This window comes from Myotis myotis, unplaced genomic scaffold (genome assembly GCF_014108235.1).
Source record: "Myotis myotis isolate mMyoMyo1 unplaced genomic scaffold, mMyoMyo1.p scaffold_m19_p_25, whole genome shotgun sequence".
Lineage (NCBI taxonomy): Eukaryota > Metazoa > Chordata > Mammalia > Chiroptera > Vespertilionidae > Myotis > Myotis myotis.
The window spans coordinates 3,610,909-3,631,017 of record NW_023416330.1 but is presented as its reverse complement, the minus strand read 5'-3'; the positions used below and the strand labels follow the sequence as shown (position 1 = coordinate 3,631,017).

At 56.5% G+C, this 20,109-nt stretch overlaps 1 protein-coding gene across 5 annotated transcripts in view; it reads right to left on the bottom strand.

Moving 5' to 3' along the window:
- PRKAG2 (protein kinase AMP-activated non-catalytic subunit gamma 2) overlaps window positions 1–20,109 on the bottom strand; it is a 226,317-nt gene that overhangs the window by 141,689 nt on the left and 64,519 nt on the right. For 4 of the 5 annotated variants that reach the window (XM_036356118.1, XM_036356119.1, XM_036356116.1 and 1 more), the window contains exons 2-3: window positions 16,617–16,688; window positions 13,998–14,277 (exon numbers count right to left, since the gene is read on the bottom strand). In XM_036356118.1, coding sequence (XP_036212011.1) covers window positions 13,998–14,277; window positions 16,617–16,688 — 352 coding nt within the window. The remainder of the gene's footprint in view (window positions 1–13,997; window positions 14,278–16,616; window positions 16,689–20,109) is intronic. The other variant, XM_036356120.1, reaches the window with a different exon arrangement.

Here is a 20,109-nt window from a genome sequence, read left to right as displayed (position 1 = left end):
CACGTGACTCTGAGTGCGATCCCTGCCGCCTCTGGGGCCTCCGCGGCCCTGCCCCCCGGCCCTGGATGAGCTCGGGGCCCCTGACTCAGGCCCCCATGTCTGCCAGCACCCTCCGCGTCACCCACACACTCACCGTCACGCACAGCCCCGTGGCTCCGGGGCCGGAGTTGACAGCCTCTCTGAGTGACAAGAGGGTGGTTTCTTTGGGCAAAGACAAAACTCCTCAGCTTGCAAGCTCATAGGCGTGACACCCAAACCCAGAGACAACAGGGGTACCGTCACTTTAAGAATACAGAAAAGCCTAGAAAAAGTGGAAAACCACTTTTGGGCAGGAATTATTTTAGCATGCCAACGTGCAGCACCCCCAAAATGTGGAATCCTGAAGTATCCTGAGCCTCTGGAAGGGGCACCACAGGCCCACGGGAGGGCTCAGCAGTCGGGGGTGGGGGGCTAATTTAATCCCTTCAGGGGCCTGCAGTCCCTGGGGGTCCATGCCAGGCCAAGGGCTCGAAGACCAGGGTCCGCTGCTGCCTGCAGCTCTCCTAGTGCCCCCTCGGGAGTCACAGGACGGGCGCTCAGAGATGCCAACGGGTCTGGCGGCCACGCCCCAAATCCCTGTTTCTCTGCGTTGTCTTAGACCAAGAGATACAGGAAGCTGCGAAACCCTGGGCAAGAGTCAAGGTCGCGATAAGTCACCTGCTGGGCAGGAAGCTGCAGTGTGGCCACCTGGGCCCTCACTCCCTGCACCCAGCAGGGTTCCGGCCCCTGGACCTGGGGGTCCTCCGGGAGGACCCCGCGCTCGGCACCGCCTCACCTGCAAACACTGGCGTAGCCCCTGAGGCCGGGGCGGCCTTTGCCTTTGGCCTGTTTCTCCTGACCAGCGGAATGCAGCACCAAACGGGGGAAGAGTCGTGTGTAAAATACTGGGTCAAGCGTAGCACTGAGAGCAACCCGGGTTCACTTCGGGCCGGCGATTCTGAGCCAAGTACTTTATTTGTCTATGTTTCCCATAAGAGAGATCAGAGTATGGCCTTAGCCCATTTCACGGGCTTTTTAAAGGAAATCACATGAGATAAAATAGCACAATTACCCGTACTCTGCAGAGCATTTTACGCGGGAAGACGTCGCCTGTCCCAAAAGGCATCCCAGGGGAAACCACAGTGCAGCCTCCGTTACTGACATTCGGGTGGCGGCCCCGGCTGACCAGCGGCACCCGGACCTGCACAGGAGCCACAGGGGCAGTTCCCGCTCCAGAGCCGGCTCTGAGAAGTCGGAGGTTAGCGAACAAACCCCGCTCTTCTGCCAATGTCCTCGATCCCAAACATTTGATTTCTCAAATGAGGAGCCGAGGGCCGCTCCTACTAACAAGTTCCTCTTTGTAGCCACACACACCAAGAGCACGAGTTTTCTAGCAGCGATGGGAGGAAGGGTGCTGCTCAACGCGAGAGCTCTGGGGTCACCCACGGAGCATGGAGGAGGGGTCGGGGGTCCTTTAGCCCTGAACTTGGTCTTCGAGCATCCGTGGTGGCTGGATATGCCCATGGGCGCCACAGGCCAAGCTCGTTAGGACCCTATAGCATCTATAAAGAGTGACATTATATTTAGTGTCTTTTGAATAAGAAAACCGCAGAGTGCCTGATGCATCTAAATGGGTGCTAAGTGGCTTAAGTTGCAGACATCTGGGAAGGTCACTTATGTGGTTGGTTCGCCTCTGTGGCTGGCTCATTTCCTGAGGCTGACAAAATACAAAGCTCACATTCTATCACTCAGACTGGCCTTCTCTCAGATTAATCAATGCTACTATGCTCACTAACATCCCTCACCTCGAAGTCTTTTCTGTGTAAGGCATCATTCCCAAGGGGGAGATATTGTGCCTAAGGGGGTGAAGATGGGCTCTTGGAGAGGCAAGGTATTCTATTTATATGTAAAGCACAAATAAGCACACAGTACTAGTATATAAATAATATGTAGTACATCTGTTTTGATTAAAATTGCAAGGGGGTGCTTAGAAAATTTTTCTAAAAAGTCTCTGTATGAAAATAAAGGTTGATTGATTTTTTTATCATCCCAAGAATAAACCTCACCCCCCCCCAAAAAAAATAAAGGTTGATTAATTTTTTAAAAGAAGGTAGAAGGGAAATTGAGGAAGATGTGGAAAGTGAGTACTCATCATGCATGGTAATTAGACAACAGACGAGATTTAACATTGATGAGCCATAAATTAGCTGAATTTGTATGTAATTTAAAAGGTCCCTTTTGAGTTTTGGTGGAGTGGGGCAGGGGACTAGAATGTATCACTTTGTTTTGTCTGATTTCATGATGTTGTGAGTGACAGCGAGGGGGGGATGAGGCAGCCCCTTGTCTGTCAGCCTGTCCTGTGTCTCATTCTCGCAGGAGAGAGTTATTCGTAGGAATAGACGAATTGTGCTCCCCAGTGTCCACTCCCACATCCATCTGTCATGTCAGCAAGTCTAAGTGTCTCTATGGATCAAGTACAAAGGAGCAACACATGAAGGTATTTTTGTCATTGAAACTTGTCCATGAAAGGACACTATTAAGAGAATGAGAAGATAACTCATAGAGAGATAACACCGGAAAATTACACATCTGGTAAGTGTCTAGTATCCAGAATATATAAGAAATTCCCACAACACAGTGACAAAGAGAGGACCCCATTAAGAAATGAATAGACATTTCCCCAAAGAAGATATACAACGGCCAACAAGCACATGAAAAGAGGCTCAATGTTATCAGGGAATCGGGAACCAAAACCACAATGAGAGACCACTTCACAGCCACCAGGGTGACACTAAAAATAGGGAAAGTGCACGTGTGGCAGGGTGGAGACACTGGAACCCTCACACGTGGATGGTGAAACTGTAGCCCGGTGTGGACGCTGTGGAAAAGTTTGGCCGTTCCTCGGCCAGTTAAGCATAGAATTACCAAATGGCCCAGAAAGTCCACTCCTGGACATTTACCCCAAATAACTACAAACCAGCGTTCAAACAAAAACTTGTACACGAATGTTCATCGCAGCCAAACGGCGGAACAGCCCAAGGGTCCCTCAACGGGTGAATGGCTAAACACAATATGGCATGCACGGACAATGGGATGTGCTTGTCTATGAAAAGGAACGACGTTCTGACACACCACAACATGCATGAGCCTTCAGAACAGCAGGCCGCACACTGCATGAGTCCACTGATATGACCTGCCCAGAACAGGCAAGTCCTTAGGGACAGAAAGCGGACTCGTGTTGGCGAGGAGCTGAGGGGGGAGGGGGAATTGCGGGGGTGGGGGGAGTGGGGAGTGATGGCTTCCTCTTGGAGTGATAAAAGGTTCTGGAACTAGATGGTGGTGATACGAGAATGTTCTTTGCCATATTGGCTCAAAGACACCATCTTTATATTGTTTACAGCTCCACAGTGCTCCACGGTGTGGATGTCCCTCCTTTTATTTTTCTCCAGCCACTGGCCAGTCTGTTCACTGGGCCTAGAGGCAATGACACCCCAGTAGCAATGAGCACAACTGGCACCTAGATCTTATTTCTAAATAGGATTTGACACTAAAAGTCACAAGGGCTCTTTGGAGAAATGGCTGATCCAGGGCCGGGCAGAGGAAGGACAAGACGAGCCTGGGGCCAGCTGGGAGGGGCGCCCGCTGGCCAAGTCGAACAATTTGGGCATCAAAATGTGAAAATGACAAACTAAAACACATTGAGTAAAATCTGAATCCACGAGTCTATATATAACACAGGGAGAAAGGGAAAATGCTTCCTGAGTAGAATTCTACCAATCCATGTAGAATAAGTGACAAAATCAGGAAAAAAAGAATCGCCTTTTGGCAGACACCATACTAATAATTCAGGTAGGAATAACTGACTGATGCTAAAACTAGCAAGGGGAAGTTTGATAGAAAGAAGATACTTACACAACACCCAAGTCGGTGCCCATGAACTATCTGTTACCCACCAAGAGAAAAGTAACACCTTCCTTAGTGCGGAGAGCTCTAATGCGGCAGACACACCTCTTAACCGAGCCACCAGTCCCTTATCACCAGGCATGGCTCAGGGAGCTGTCACGTGCTCCCCCTGTGAGGCCAGGAGAGGGCACAGGCCTGTGGCACCCCTGCCCGACCAGCAAACCTGAATGCAATTAGGAGGAACTGTTGGGCTCAGCCGGAGTGAAGGTCAGGCTACACAGCAGCTGGCCTGTGTCGTCTAGAAAAATGTTGAGGTTGTGAAAGAAACCGAGGGCTGCTCAGGATTAAGAGGGACTGAGAAGAAAAAGGACAACCAAATGCAATGTGGGACCCCAGATTTCTGCTTCCAAGAAAAAAAAAGGAGAGCTATTGAGACCATTGGTGAGCTGTGAATAGTCTACGGCTTCGCGCAGACTCTTACATTGATTTAACTTCCTGAGTTTGGTAGTTAGACTGTAGGTAGGAGAACGTCCTAGTTTGTATGAAATATGTACTGAAGGATTTAGGAGCAAAGGAACATTATATCTGCAACTTATTCTTGGTGGTTTAGATTTCCTATTAACACACACACATTTGTATTGAGAGAGAAGCCATAAGCAAACGCGGTAAAAAGTTAACATTGTTAAAGTAAAATGTGATTTTTAACAAAGGGAATTAAGAAATGAAGTGGTCAGGCCGCGCTCATCAGCATCTCCTTGGACCCAGTCCTGGGGCTCCTTCGGGGACACCTGCATGACAGCCACCAGAGGGCGCTCCCCCAGGGGACCACACTGGGTGCCCGGCCACATAGCTCTGCAGAGTGTTGGCTGGACTTTTCAGGAAACTCAGATGCCAGGCATACCATTCCTTTCTTTGTGGGCAGGCAAGAGGAGTCACGTTCTTCTGCAGTCTGCTCAGCCCCAGGAGTCAGACTCACCCGCTGCCCGGATCCAGCAGGCTTCCGGCCGCTTCCGGCTGCACAGGGCCCAAGGCCCTGGCTTTGGCTGAGCCAGGGAAGCTCAGGGGGCAACTGCAGATGGCTGGGTGCCCTCTCGGCCTCAAAGCCAAGCCGTGGAGCACGGCGAAGCCAGGCACAGGGTAAAACTCAGACAATGCTGGGTTCTGGCAACATGTGGAGACAAACCCAGGGCCACTGGTACAACTTCCATGAGCAGGCAAAGCATTCGTCCCCAGACCTAACTCGTGCCAACCGGTCCTCAGGCCTGGCTCAATCCTGCCTCATTTGTTCATCATTCATTCATTCATCATTCGCCCACTCCCTCCTTCCTCCTTCCTTCCTTCTTCCCACTGGCCACTCCGGCCTCGGGACCCTGGAGTGGAGGACTGAAGGGGTGCACCTGCTAACCTGAAGAGGAGTCGCAGGTTCCCCAAGTGGCAGACTCTGAGATGGAAACTGACCTGCCGGACGCGTGTTAGGAACGCTCTCGGGATCAGCATTCGAGACAAGGAAAAGGAAGAGGCAGGGTGGGGCTCAGGACGAAGCTGAGGTGCATGCACACTCAATGGGACCCTTACAGAACGTTCGGAGCTGGGGTGACCCCCCACAGCTGCTCTGCTTGGTGCATGGGGCTGACCCTGCAGCCATGACGCCTGGCCCCCTTTCTCCGCTGGCTTGCAGCCTGGAGGTGGGGGCTGGGGGAGAGGCTTTGGGCGGCATCTCCAGCTGTGGCTGCAGCCGCCCTTGTCTCCGGATCCTGCCACACAGACCGACTCTGGGCTCCCACCAGGTCACCCCTGCGGGCCCCTCCCTGGGGCCCCTCCCTTGTCCTCTCCGCCCAGGGAGGCAGAAGCTTCCCCACTGGTCTCTGGCTGGCTTCTCCATCCTCCTCACCCTCATAGCCTTCGTCTGCTCTACCTGCAGAGTGTCCTGTAGGCAGGACCCTGACTGACATGTCAGGGAAACGGGCTCCTGAAGGGAAGCCAGGGAAGGGTCAGCACGGAGCTTCTGCAGAGTCACCGCCTCACGTGCGGACCCACCGCCCGGGGTGCTAGAACCTGGAGCGTGACCCTGCTCTGCGCTGGAGCGGACGGGCCGTCGCACTCCTGTGCTGGCCGATTGCGGGCCAGCGGGGCAGGCGGGCCCAGCACCGGGGGCCCTGGCAGGTGGAGCAAAGTCCTGGAGGCTCCAAATTACAGTCTTAAAAGCCCAAGTTCATCCTCCACACGCAGGATAAGACCTTTGGCATTTTATGGGAAAACAGACTTTTCTTTGAAAAATGAACTGGATTGCTGGGCGAGAAAGGAAGAGCCAATACAGAGATGGGGGGAAGGGCCGGAAGTCTTAGATGTGAAAGACATTTCAAAGCTCATTCCAATTTCAAAGGGTCCTCATGACACCCTCCGAGGCCAAGCCTCAGTTCTTGGTTTCAAGAACTGAGGTGCAGCGACCCGCTCCTGGGCACAGCCATCCACGGGGTGTGTGTGTGTGTGTGTGTGTGTGTGTGTGTGTGTGTGTCTGCATCGTAACTTAACTACGAACAGAAAATGACAGCTACTTGGGCGTCCAAAGCGCACAGACCTCGGTCACGGTTGTGAGCTGGTCTTAGAAGTGGATCCTTCCAATGTCTGCCCTCCCACCTCTGGCCAAACCCCAAGGTTTCCTTCCGTCCCCGGCTCCCTGTGCCCGAAAAGTGCCAGCCCCACTTGCTTCCAGCCGTTCCAACCCCGTCCTGCTGCTCCTGACCATGTAGGGCGGCCTTTCCCTAAGTGCCAACGCCCCGCCCGCTCCTGCCCGGGAAGCCGACGTGGGTCCTGGGTCCGATGGAACAGCTTTGAAAACAAACAGGCGTCGAATGGATAGCAGAGGGCAGGGCAGGGCCAACACCGCTTCACGAGAGAGGGCTTTCTCCGCACACCACACCGTGCGTGCGGGATTGCGGCATAGACTGTACTCCTTCCTGGGGCCGCAGTCAAAGAGGTTCCAACCCGCTGCTGTGCTCAGAGGCACATGGGTCCTTCCCTGGCGGGCGGAGCCTCCTGCATCCCAAGGCACCTTGCCGCCTTGTCCTTCTGGCCTGTCCTACGGACACCAGGGTCGCGACCTAGAGTGGCCCTCAGTGTCATCAGACAACCTGGCCGTCTGGGTCAGCTGTTTTCACTGCCTTCTTTCTTGTAGGACAAGAGAATGTCCCAGTGCCCAGCGGGGCCCACTTCTGTCAGCGGCGATGGCTCAGTGCGGACTGCCGCCCAGGGAGGACGCGATGCCCTCTTGTTCAGCAGGGGGCCAATGGCACACTGCCACCGTCACAGCCCTGGGAGCTGCTGCCACCTGACTGTGCGGTTCTGGGAAGAAAACTACTTCCAAAAATATCTGTGGCATCTGGTTTTTCAGAATCCTCACCTGAGGATATGTTTTTATTAATTTTAGAGAGAGGACAGGAGAGAGAAACGTTGATGTGATAGAGAGAAGGCGCCCATAAGAGGAAGAAGACAGGGGGAGCTACAGGGTCCCCCAAATCACTTTGCCCCCCTGCACAGAGATGGTGATGAGGGCCAGCCCTTTCTTCACAAGTTCCAATCACTTTCATTTCATCCAGATGCATACACACCTCCAGAGCACTCAGCTGGTCCTGACCTCAGCCATGCTCACACCTGGAGCTGGGTTGCATGGGGTTCTGGCTGGCACTGGGGAGGGCCTCAGAGAGCTGGGGAATGCGGGGCAGGCCCCTGAAGCCTCAGACACCCCATCTTCCAAAAGACAGAAGTCACACGAGCAGTCACGGGGACACACAGACTGCGCAGACACCTGAAATAACGGAGCTCGGCAGACGGCTCACGGCAAGCCTATCAGGCAAGGCGTTCTGGTGAAGGCAGGGCCTGGAGGTCCCAAAGGAGGCAGGAGACCACCAGCGGATCCTCAGGTCTCTCTGGCGGCCCTGCTGGCCCCCCCCCCCCCATCTCTGTGCTCTCGCAGCACAGCAGCCACACTGTGCCTCCAGGTGCAGTCATTCCCTCGGCAGCGCCCGCCCGCCTGCTCTCATCCCTGCTCCGACGCCTCCACCCCGAGGCCTCCTGAAGCAGCACCTGTCCCTTCACCCCGAGATGGTTCCGTGCGCCACCGCATTTCTCACGGCTCCCCTCCCTAGAACGTAACCCACAGGGGCAGGGGTCCTCGCCCGCTGCTGTGCCCGGAGGCTGGGCCACTGTGTTCAATGTGCGACCACTCCCCCAGGAAAGGCCTGGGCAGGCTGCTCCGTGGGCAGGGACAGCCCTCCTCTGTGACATTGGCTTCCTTCTGTTCGGGAGGTACACTGAAGGCAAACATCCCAAGCTGGAAACCCATCCAGGGACAGTGAGTCTGCCCCGCCCCCCCCCCCCCCCCCCCGCCCCCCAGGGCCTGCCTGTGGCCGGCATCAGGCTCAGCAGTGAGGCGATGTCGCTCTCTAGTGGTCACTCAGCCACAAAGCCAGGAAAAGACAGGTTTGCAGAGCCTGGCGGGGCATACCCTGTGACGCCCCGTCTATAGGGGAGTCTGGTCTCTCCCAGCTTCTGGTGGCTGCTGACACCCTTGGCTTGCAGACACAGCACTCCAATCCCTACCTGTGCTGTCACACGGCATTCTTCCCAGGTTTCTGTCTTTACGTCGCCGCCTTCTCATTAAACACCAGTCGTACCACATCAGGCCCGCACCGGCCTGAGCTGACTTTATCTCCACTAATTCCATCAGCAATGGCTTCACGTCCAGATCCCGCCGCATTCGGAGACCCCGGGGGTTAGGACTTCAACGTGTCTTTTTTGAGGGGACACACGTCAACCAATACCCGTAATTATAAGGATTACATGAGACTGTGTTTTTCTGATCTACGTAGCAGTGCCTGAAATCAATTCTTATCTTGCCTGATTCCCCAACTAGCCCTGGCCTGATAACCTGGCCGCAATGCCCGCGTGGCTCTTTCATTCCTGACCGGTCACCGGGCTGAGGGCAGGGCCTGGTCACCGGGCTGAGGGCAGGGCCTCCTCACACTCGATGCGCAGCCCCCAGGGAACGCCAGGCTCCGGGGGCACTGTGATGAGCGGCAACTGCAGGCTGTTTTACCTCCTTGTTCTCAGAACATTTTAACATTTAAATGTTAAGGTGTTAAAATGTTCTCACCTCCTTGTTCTCGTGACCCTCATGACATCAGCCTCACCAGTCGCCAGTGGGAAAGGACCCGGAGACCCGCCCTCATTCTCACCAGCGGTGACGGTTGGGGAGGGATTGGAGAGGGAAACGCTGCCTGCAGACCTGGCCCCTGCCCTCCCCCCCCGTCACTCTGGCTGCACAGCTGCAGGCATCGAAACTCAGCTCCTTCTATTGCAGCAGTTAAGGAGGGATTCTGCAGGAACGCTGAGGTGGGAAAGCAGGAGGGTGGTGTGCAGGCGGGAAGAGAGGCCACGCAAACGTCACTTCCAGACGCCCGTCCCCTCCTTGCGGGGTCAGCAGCGGCCTCTCAGCACTCTTCCTTCTGGGTGGTTTGCACTCCATTCCCTCCCAGCCCAGGCCTCCTGGCCCGGCCGCTGCTCCTTGGCCTGGGTGCTGGTGCCCCACCTGGGAGACTGAGCGCCCAGGAGGCTAAGGGTCCTGCTGGGAAGGTGCAGAGCGAGGTCCCATCGCTGGGTCCCTGCTGAGACTCAGTCACAATTATTCAGAGGAGGAAGCAAGGGCCGTGGTTTTCCTAAGAGCCTGGCACTAACAAGAGCAATGGTGGATGTGTGAGCAAGGCCAGGCCCAGCGGCAGCGCGTCGGGGCGGCCGGCCCGTTAAACGACCGAAATGCTTCTGAATCAGCCGGTGCACAGCCTGGCCCAGAGGCCTCCGGCCGTCCCTCCTGGGCGTCCATCAACCCCACCATCTGGCAAAATGCTCACCCAAAAGGTAACCTCCAGGACAAGGTACCTCTGTGCCGAGGCCAGAACCCCACTCGGTCCCCAGGGCCAGGTGCTGGGCCGCGCTGGCTGGTAAGTGTTTGAGTAGCATCCAGGGTAAATGGTCGTGGAGGGGTGTGAGGATAAGGGACAAAGATCAGGATGGCATCTGATGCCTCGAGCTGGTTTATGGCTTGTCAATGAATTCGCAAGCTAGGCGTCCACTCCTATGACCTTCAGGACAAGCAGCGTGTCCTCAGCTCCTCACAGCCCTACAGTCATTGGGACTTCAAGGGAAAGTACAGGGTGTTTCTCGGTGGTGTGCGGGAGGCAACGAATCGTGTCTCTCTCTTACATCGACGTTTCTCTCCTCTCTCTCTCTCTCTCTCATTTAAGCTTTGTTCCTTATGGATGTTACTTTGATATAACCAATGACTGAGGAATCACCTCTATATTTTTTCTCCCTAAATGGCTAATTGTACTATCACTGGCTTAACATTCCTAAAACCCACTCCTCTAAAGCAGAGCCTCCCATCTGGGTTGAGTGGATTGGGGCCCTAGTTGGTTTCGCTCAGTGGTTAGAGCGTCCGCCCAAGAACTAAAGGGTCTCGGGTTTGAGTCCTGTCAAGGGCACACCCTGGTTGCAGGCTCAATCCCTGGCCCCTGCCAGGGTGCGTGCAGGAGTCAACCAACTGATGTGTCTCTCACATCAATGTTTCTATGTTTCTCTCTCCGTCTCTCCCCCTCCCTTCCACTCTCTCCCTCTCTAAAAAAAAAAAAAAAAAAAAAAGGAATGGAGAAATACCCTCAGGTGAGGATTAACAAAACAACACAAAAAAAGTTTAAAATAAAGTGGATTGGGGTGTGACACCACCTCAGTTCAAAGCTTGGTTCTGCCACTTACCGCTGTGGGATCTTTGCTCAATGGCTTCCCCACTCTGTGCCTCAGTTTCTACTTTGATGAAGATGGTAAAAATATTACTTCACCACCCTTTTATGAAGATTGAAACAATAGTCACTTACAAGGCAGTTAGAATGCATGTGATAGGTATTTATAATTATTTATGATTACTAGGTTTATTATTTATAGTATTATAATTATTGCCAATGACGAGGGAGCAGTTTAGTAACATTAAATTAAATCCTTCTTGAACAACTGACTGGTTCAGGGATCCTCACCGGGCTCATCAGACATCCAGGAGTGAGGAGTGTAAAATGGAAAGTGGAGAGACACAAAGACAAGTAGTTCTCTGGGCCTCACGGGACGACCCATGAATTCCTGCTGCCGAGGCCGCCGGGCCAGCCTGCTTCCTTCCCTCCCTGAATCCTGAACTCTTCTTTGAATTCTGTAAATACCCCCACATCCTTCCACAAAATTGTCTGTCTTTGTCTTAAAAAAAAATAGTGGTGTGAAAATAGACCAAAAATGGATTCAGCAATAAGGCTGCAAACATATCCCAGAATGCCCGTGTACAGACTTGGCTGTCAGCTTCCTAGCGAGCAGCACAGGCGGGAGGACTGGGCCATTTCACCACGTGTCCACTGAAGGCAAAGGGCCCAGGTGCTCACACCGGCGGGCGCGTCCCCCGGGGCCCTGGTGACGGACAGGTCTCCGGGGCCTCCCTCTGGTGGAGGCAGCAGGCTTCGGGCTGCTCCTGCCAAAGTCCCTCCTTACAGACAAGTGACGTTACCTCCAAGCTCAGCACGGAGAGTTAGTCTGGGGCCGTGGGGAGCGATAGACAGTCTGGGCGCCTTGACCCAGGAGCTGACGGAAACACGAGGAAGAGCAGAAAGACTACACGCCCTCCACTCCCTGTCCCTGTGATGCCCACAGGTAAGGAGCCACGTGGCCAGGAGCCGATGGTCCCCCTGTGAAACGGGCATGCTCCCCCTGGACCCGGGCGAGACCTTCCCACTTCACCCCGACCAGGCTGGGCAGGGTTGGTTTCCCATTTAGGGAAAGTCTGGTCTTGGGCTCAGAGGTTCCGGCAGCAGCACGGACAGCGTCCTGGGCCAGGAGTACCCTGGCCTAACGATGCCGGTGTTCAGAGCAGCCGGTCCTCCAGAGCCATACTGAGCCCCGCCTCCAGCTGCCTCCCCGGACGGCGGAGAAGCACCTGCGCAAGCAGCCCACACCTAAGCCGCAGCGTCTTACAGGCAGACCTCTGAACTGGGTATTTCCTGGCCAAGGATGCCGGAGAGCCTCTTAAAAGAGCCCGCACAAGGCAGTGACTGCCGTCTCCCAGGGCGTGCAAAGTCCGGCCCATCTTCATCCAACATCCCACCTGCGGCCTCTCCAGGCCACCCAGACCCCTTCCTGCCTTCAGAAACGACCCTGTCTTAACACATTGTATGCGGGAAACGTATTTATACGTTTTATGTATTTATACGTTCTACCAGTGTGGTAGAGCGCAGGACACATATTAATACGTTTTTTATAGACTAGCGGTAGAATGCGGGTAACGTATAAATACGTAAACTAAAGTTATCGTAATTTTACTGAACGTTGCCATTTGCGCAAAAAATTAGCAAAAATGGCCCGCGCCACCTGTTAGCGCGCGATAAAAACTACCCGCAAACAATGTGTTAACAGGCGGGGCACCGGTAACTGCAGCCTCTGCATCCAGCCAGGGGTGTGGCGGCGGATAGCGGCTTTTCCTAGGTAACATGTGTGCTGGGTTGAAGTGTTCGCCCCAAACTCACACCTTCCCAGGAGCCTCATTTGTGGCCTTATTTGGAAATAGGATTGTTGCCGATGAAATGAAGATGAGCTTGTGGGCAGTGGGGCCCTTAACCCGCTCTACCGCTGTCCTCATGAGAAGAGGAGAGAAGCTCTCGGACACAGACACACAGAGGGACAGCTCCATGTGACGAGAGGCAGCGATGGGAGGGATGCGCTGCAGGCCGAGGGACCCCAGGGGTTGCGGGCGACACCAGGAGCTCAGAGACAGTCAGGGGACAGACCATTTTCTCGACCCTCCAGAGGGAGCACAGCCCCTCTGACACCTGCATTTGGAACTTCGGCCTCGAGAACCGTGAGGGAACGCACTTCTGATGCTGAAGCCCCCAGTCTGGGGTCCTTTGTCACACGGCCCCGGGAAGCCTAGCTCTCTGCACCCACCACAGGCACGATGCGCCCCTGCTGAGAAGCAGGACCCCTTGCTGTTGGCCTGGTCCCCTCCTCTGAGAGGCGGCACCTGGGGAATGCTGGAGAATTTCGGGGTCCCTGCCAAGGAGGCTGGGCAAGCTCCCTCGAGCATCGGAAGGTCAGTGCTAACGGGCCTCCGAATAGAGTTCCCGACTCCATGTCTGTGACGTCTGTGAGTTTACACTTTGGTTCACCCCCCATCGGGGATGACTTCGGGGTACTTGGAACAATACCCACACCACCAAGAAGGAAAAGAAAAGAAAGAAGAGAGACAGCCGCCCTTCCCTTGTAAGTTGCGGAGGCGGAACTGGATGCTATGGCCCAGCTCCCAGCTCACACTGCACCGACGGCAGGTTTCGATACCAATGACGCTGGACGTAAAGCAAGACCACCCCAGACCTGTGGTGCCTGAGGGCAAGTCTGTTCTCCAAATCACTGTCTTCCTGAGTGGGACCTTCCTAGTCGCCAGGAAGAATCGGGGGAGCAAGGAGACGCGCTAAGACATGAGAAGAGAAAGTCCACTTCAGAGTTTCCTGGTCTATTACGCACTATGATTGCGGTGCTCCATCGAGAACGGTTTGCACTCAGACCACACATATTTACGACCCTGAAGAACTCTCTCTTAAACACAGTCTGTCGGAAAGAGAGACCCTCAAATCTCCCAATATCAGACACAGGCACAGGCCCACTGGCAGCAGCGCAAGGGCTGGGCCGGCCGGCACAGGACAAACCTTGGCCTCGCGCCGCTGCTGTTCCTCAGAAAAGCCTGGAGGCCGAGGCCTCACTGCGCACCAGGCGGCTACAGTTCAGCCCAGGCGGCGGGCGGGTTCGTGTGTGTGTGTGTGTGGGGGGGGGACCGACATCGCTCTGGAGGGAGACGTGTTCCTGGGACAGGCACAGGGCGGGCGCTCAGCACCAACGGAAGCCCCGGCCCGCTGTGCTGCCCCTGCAGGGGGCTTCGTGGCCGAGTGGCAGAGGAAGGGCCAGCAGCCGCACCCGCCTGGGGAAGAGCAACAGTGCCTTACTTTTTCTGGAGCGGGAGAAGAACCGGATGCCCCCGGGCGAGGTAGACGAGCTGGACGTGGGGGACGACTCTTTGGACGAGGAGCGGAAGATCCCGCTGAAGCTCATGCGCCGCGGGGAGCGCGGCGGGGACTCCTGGTAGGAGAACGGGAACACGGTTTTGGGGGAGCTGGGGCTGGTCTTGGGCCTCACGGGAGCAGACACGGGGCTGGACGTCCGGCGCGGGGGGCCTCTGGAGAAGAAGCCTTTGGAGGGGCTGCCGGAGCCGAAGGGGCTGTCCACCTGCGGAGAGACCGGCACAGGGGTGGGCTCGCTCAGACCTGGCCCCGCCCTGGGCCTGTCACTCCCACCTGCCGCTCTCCCCGGGGTCCTCTGGCACCGAGCTGCTCCTCCACGGCACCCTGCCCGAGAAGCAGCCCTAAGCTCTTCTACAAACAGAGGTGCCACCAGTGGCCTGGGGAAGGCAGCTGCCCCCACCACAGCCCATCCGCAGGCTGGTCAGCACTACCCAGAGGCCCATGACCTCTGCCCAGCTCTCAGGAGGGCGTCCTGGAGGAGGCGGGGGGATGGCAGGCAGAGGACATGGCTTGAAAGGCTGTCTCTTCTCCCTTTGACCTGCTTGTGGGTCTGTCTCCGGTCCTCTATGCTCAAGACCTCACGTGTGACCTCCTCGAGGTCTGACCACACGGGACAGTGTCCTCCTGCCCTCTTCACAGGAGGAAACAAATCTCTGTGGTCTGCACGCTGGGCCTGGGCTCCGTCCCGAGAGGCCCCGGGGCTGGGGAGTGATGCATGTTTCAGCTCCAAGCCGCTGTGGCGCTGGAGTGAGGGGGCCGCTGACAGCTCGGAAGGGAACACGGCCGAAAGCCTCGGAGGCTGGCTGCATCGCTGGCTTGTCACAGGGCGCCTGGGGCAAGGACAAGGCCTGGCGGGGACAGCCCAGTGTGCCGGGAGGTAGGTGAATGCACACACCCAGAGGCAGGCAGGCAGCCTCCGTGCCCACCGGCCTCTGTCCACTCCGGGTGCCTGTCCGACCCATGACCCTGTGAGTTCTTCTACCACCAGAGGGCGCCCCCAAACAGGGCTCGAGGTTCCTTAAAGGCTGTGATGCCCTCCTGGGGACTCCACCTTCAGGGACCCTCCACCGCAGGCCCACCCTCTGCCACTCCCCGGGCCGCACGGAGGGCCAGCATGGCCTCAGGGAGATGCAGGGGCCGTGCCCGGCGAGGAACCACAGAGCTCAAGCTCACCCCTCACAGGGTCCGAGCTTTTCTTTTTCTAACCATTTAACATGAAATGCACTTAGATTCTCTGTCTGTATCCAGTTTCGCCACCAAGCCACCTCCCTATGGGACTCAGGATTCCCGAGTTTTGTCTAATCCTCGAATAATTAACAAGGAGAAGCTCTGCGTGGTGGGTGGTGGGTGCCTGTGGACGTGGCTGGGCAGTGGGAACGAAGCTGACCCGACAGCAGGGTGGCACAGCAAGGCTTCTGGACACAGGACTGGAGTTTGAATCCCAGCTATTTCTAGCAGTGTGACAGGTGCCTTAAGCTTCGGTATCCTCACCTTCCCAGTGAGGACACCAGGCCGAGGCACAGGGCTGCGAAGGTGACGGGATATACCCAAGGGGCGCAGCTGGCACAGTCCTGGCCCATATGTAGCTCAAGGAGTTTAATGGGAAGCAGAACTGCCAAGGTTCTAGAGTCAGGAGGAGGCCATGTCTGCCCTCCAGGGATGGTTCTGGGACAGGAGTGAGGAGACCAAGGAAAGACCAAGAACTCACAGTGGTCATGGGTCTGACAGGCACCCCAACAAAGGCTGCATTCCTCTTCCCCTCCAGTTCTCTACCTACCATCCACACAGCTTTCACCTGAGGCCCTGTCTCCAGGCTGCACCAGGAGACCACCAGATGTAGGAAACAGATACAGGGGGACCTGCAGGTGGAAGTGCGGGTTGGAGCACAGGTGGATATGCAGATGGAAGCACAGGTGGGAGCAAGGTGCAGCACAGGTGGGAGTACAGGTGCATGTTCAGGTAGGAGCAGAGTCATAAGAGCACAGGTGGATGTGCAGGTGAGAGCAGAGGTAAGAGCATAGGTGCATGTGCAAGTGGGAGCACAGGTGGATATGCAGATGGAACACAGGTGGATGTGCAGATGGGAGCAGAGGTAACAGCACAGGTACATGTGCAAGTGGAAGCACAGGTGGATATGCAGATGGGAGCACAGGTGCATGTGCAAGTGGGAGCACAGGTGGATGTGAAGGCGGGAACACAGGTGCATATGCAGGTGGGAGCACAGGTGGATGTGAAGGCGGGAACACAGGTGCATATACAGGTGGGAGCACAGGTGGATGTGCAGGTGAGAGCAGAGGTAAGAGCACAGGTGCATGTGCAGGTGGAAGCACAGGTACATGTGCAGATGGGAGCACAGCTGCATGTGCAGGTAAGAGCACAGGTGGATGTGCAGGTAAGAGCACATGTGGATGTGCAGATGGGAGCACAGGTGCATGTGCAAGTGGGAGCACGGTGGATATGCAGGTAGAAGTGTGTGTGTTGGGCACTTGCTGAGGAAGTCCTGCCTTGCTGGCACCACAGGTGAGCTGAGAAAGGTGACCTTACCTTATGAGAAGAGTGCTTTTCTGAACTCTCCAGGTCTCCATCCAGGTGTGGCATGGCAAAAGAGCTCAGGTCCTAGGATGGAAACAGAGCACGTGGTCAATGGCAGTGGCACTCAGGTGCCCATCTGCCTCCTCCAGGGGCTGCACATGGCTCTTTGTGTCACCTCCCCATCCTGATCCTCCTCCCATATCAACCATTAGGAAGGGGGCATAGATGGCAAACGGGTGGAAGAAGTGGGTGACGATGCACTAACCACTCAGAAATTCTGACCACTCTCCACATTCCCTTCCAGAATAGGAAGTGGCTGCCTCTGGTCACCTGTCACCAGGTCACCTGTCGCCAGGGAGGAAGGAAGAAGAAAGAAGAGGCAGGGACTAAGGGGCAGGGAGGGAAGGAGCCAACAGGGAGCGGGAATGGAGGGGAAAGGCCCAGCCTTGGGGAGCAGCCAACGGGCAGCACCGCGGCTCAGGCCTGGCTGCCCGTTAGAGCTCCCGGGGCACGGGCATGGATTGGTCTGTGGTGGGTGCAGGCATCACAGAGACTGGGCCAGCACCCCGGGCAGACGGCTGGGCCCCACGGATGTGCTGGTCTCTGCAGCCTTGTTTTTCATGTGCCCTGTGCCCTGGCTCCTTCTTTTAGCAACAGCCCAGGCAGACCCTTTGTGGTTTTCCCAAACAAGGCTTGTCTGGAACGCTGTTTTAACTGCTCAGACACCTCAGTTCAAGGCCTCTCAACCGATTCCCGGGACAGCCCCTCCGGGACAGCCCCAGCCTCAGCGCTGTCCTCTGCCCGCTCCCACCCTTCCCTCCCCCAGCCCTCCACCCCCAGCCCCAAATCCGGAGTCAGAGAACTCCTATGTGTCATGCAAAGCCCAATTCACAGCCCAGCTGGTCCCCATCCTCGGGCAAAATCAACTCTTCTTTTATCTGTGTTCCCACCGGCCTTGAGATGCCCCGGGCCATGGGCTGCATTCCACATGCAGTCCACTTCCCGGAGACTCACTCCTCGGAAGGCAGGAGGAGCTGCTCACCTGTGTCCTCGGCCTGCCGGCCCAGCATATGGCAGGTGGCAAAAATGTTTGAATGAACCCCTGGAAAAGGCACCCCCTTCCCTGGTCCCAGCATGAGGGCTGCCCGTGTGCACTGACGGGCCAGCGAGAAAGCTCAGTCCACGGGGAGTGAGGAGCAGCCAGGCGCGGGGCACCTGCCTCCCATTTTAATGAGAACAGTCCTCTCTGGTCTCCAGTAATCGTCACCCTCGAACGTTCGTTCAGCACAAGTTTCCACAAGCGGAAGCCTTTTCATAAACGCTCCTGTGTTCCTCCCCCAAGAGCCCTGAGAGCCATCACGCTCTCGCTACCCAGGCCCTGGCGGTTCAGTGACGCACGTCAGGACAGTCTTAAAAGAGCCGAGCCCAGGACGCCGCCCCTGCTGTCACAGGCTGCCGTGGCGGTCCCATCAGCTGCTCCCAACCGAGCGAAAGCATCGCGTCCACCAGCCACCACCACACGCCCACTCCGGGAGCTGTGTTTGCTCGGTCCAGCAGCCCAGCAGGGAAGCCCCTCGGCCCGCGTGGAGGCCTTTGCTGGAAGGCTCCCACCCCGCAGTCCCTGATCTAATCTCCTGGATGCACCAAGAAAGCCCGCACCGCGAGGCCGCTGTGGGCCATCTCCAGCTCCGGCCACAGGGCCATTACCAGCTGGAATAATGGGGACCAGGCCGCTCAGGAGGGCTGACCTTGCAGAAGGCCCAGGCTGTGGAGCTTGTCCCGGCTTCAAACTCCCCCCAGAGCCTCACACTCTCCTCACTGCTTCACTCCCTCCTCCCCCTCCTGCGTCCTGCCAGCCAGCCAGGCAGGCCCCTGGGTGCCGAGTGGGCATTTCCCTGGGCCACACTGAGGCACCATCGTGGCTTCTGCCAAGAGACAGCTCTATACTCGGGGCTTGTCATCAGACCTGGCCCCATGCCCTGCAGAGGAGCATCAGGGTATGTGGGGAAGGCAATCTTCAGGATTTGGGCTGATGACGTCACCTTTAGGAAAGCATCTGGACAAAAGAGAGCAGCCCCAGGTTTGGGGAAACTCCCGAGCTGTGAGCTGACCGAAAAGCAGCTCCCTGAACCCCCAGCCCTACCCCTCTTCAGAAGTGCAGGCAAAGGTCCTGAGTCCATCACAAAAAAGCAGGGTGTCAACAGCAGAGCCGGCACTCATCGGCCATTGGTGCGTCCTTAAATCTTCCAATCGTTGCCTCATTGGTCCCTAGAGCAGCCCACGCAGCCAGGAAAGCTGAGTGGTATCATCTCAGTGCACAGATGAGGAGACGGTGGGTCAGAGAGGTCATTAAGCCTCTTAGCCAAAGCCAGGCAACCAGACAGAGGCGAGCAGGCCCTACGACCCAGGTCCAGCCACTCGGAGCGCAGAGCCTTTCCTGTTAAACTCCACTCCCTCCTTGGGGTGGCTCAGGGCCAGGCATGAACGCCAGCTCGGTGTCAGGGCCTGTGAAGACAGCTCTGCCATGGAAAACGGGTTTCCCCGGCACAGGGAGACCACAGGGGAGGGAGGACGGGGAGGACTCGCACAGTTCTAGGATTCCTTCCCAAGGTGGCTGACGACACCAACTTTCTCTCAAAGGTTTGCTTCTTAACTAGAGGTAATTCAGGCGCTGATGCTGTGAAGAAGAGAGTGTCCAGTATCCCACCACCAATGCGGTCACTCACACCCTGCACGTCTGCACTTTGTATAGTTGGGGTCTTATTTACAGCCCCCCACTTATCCCAACCTTTCTCCATGAGATAATAGAGTTTACGCGGTTTACAACCAGCCGGCGTGTGAATTCCTGCAGGGTGGGCTGTTTCACTCACAGCGCAGCCCTGGTGGAGGGGCTGGTGCCTGCGGACCAGGTGCAGTCCTGCCCATTCAGCGTTTCTGACGCTCGCGGCTCGGTCTTACACAACTCCTCTGTTGCTGCAGCTGGGCTGCCCCAGAAAGAGGCCAGATGGGAGCACAAACACAGGACAAGCAGAGAGGCTACCGATGCCAGGGCACGGCCTGCACCTGAGGACCCGCCAGGGGGCTTCAATGCCGGGGTCACGACTGAACATTCCTACGAATTACTGGCCATGTGATTCCTGCCCAAGAAGGAACACATCTAGCGAGGTTTTCCTTTCCCACCCGCGACGAGCAGACCCACGGCACCCACCGCCAGCGACAGCGGGAAGGGGCTGCGGGACAGCCGGGGAGGGTCGGCTGGGCACACCCGGGGCCCGGCCCTCGGCAGGTCTGAGCGCGACCTGCTCACAGGGACGGGGCCTGAGGCCACCTGAGCCCCAGCCCTGCTGTTGACTGCTGGGGGACCGTGGCACGGCTGAATTCAGGTTCACGACTGTCAGATGAGAGGGTTTAGCCGGATAATTTCAGAAGGTGCCTTTACGCCCCCACGTCCTCTGTTCTTACCTGTTGAACAAAGCAGCAGGTGGGGTTACTATCGGAGGAGAAG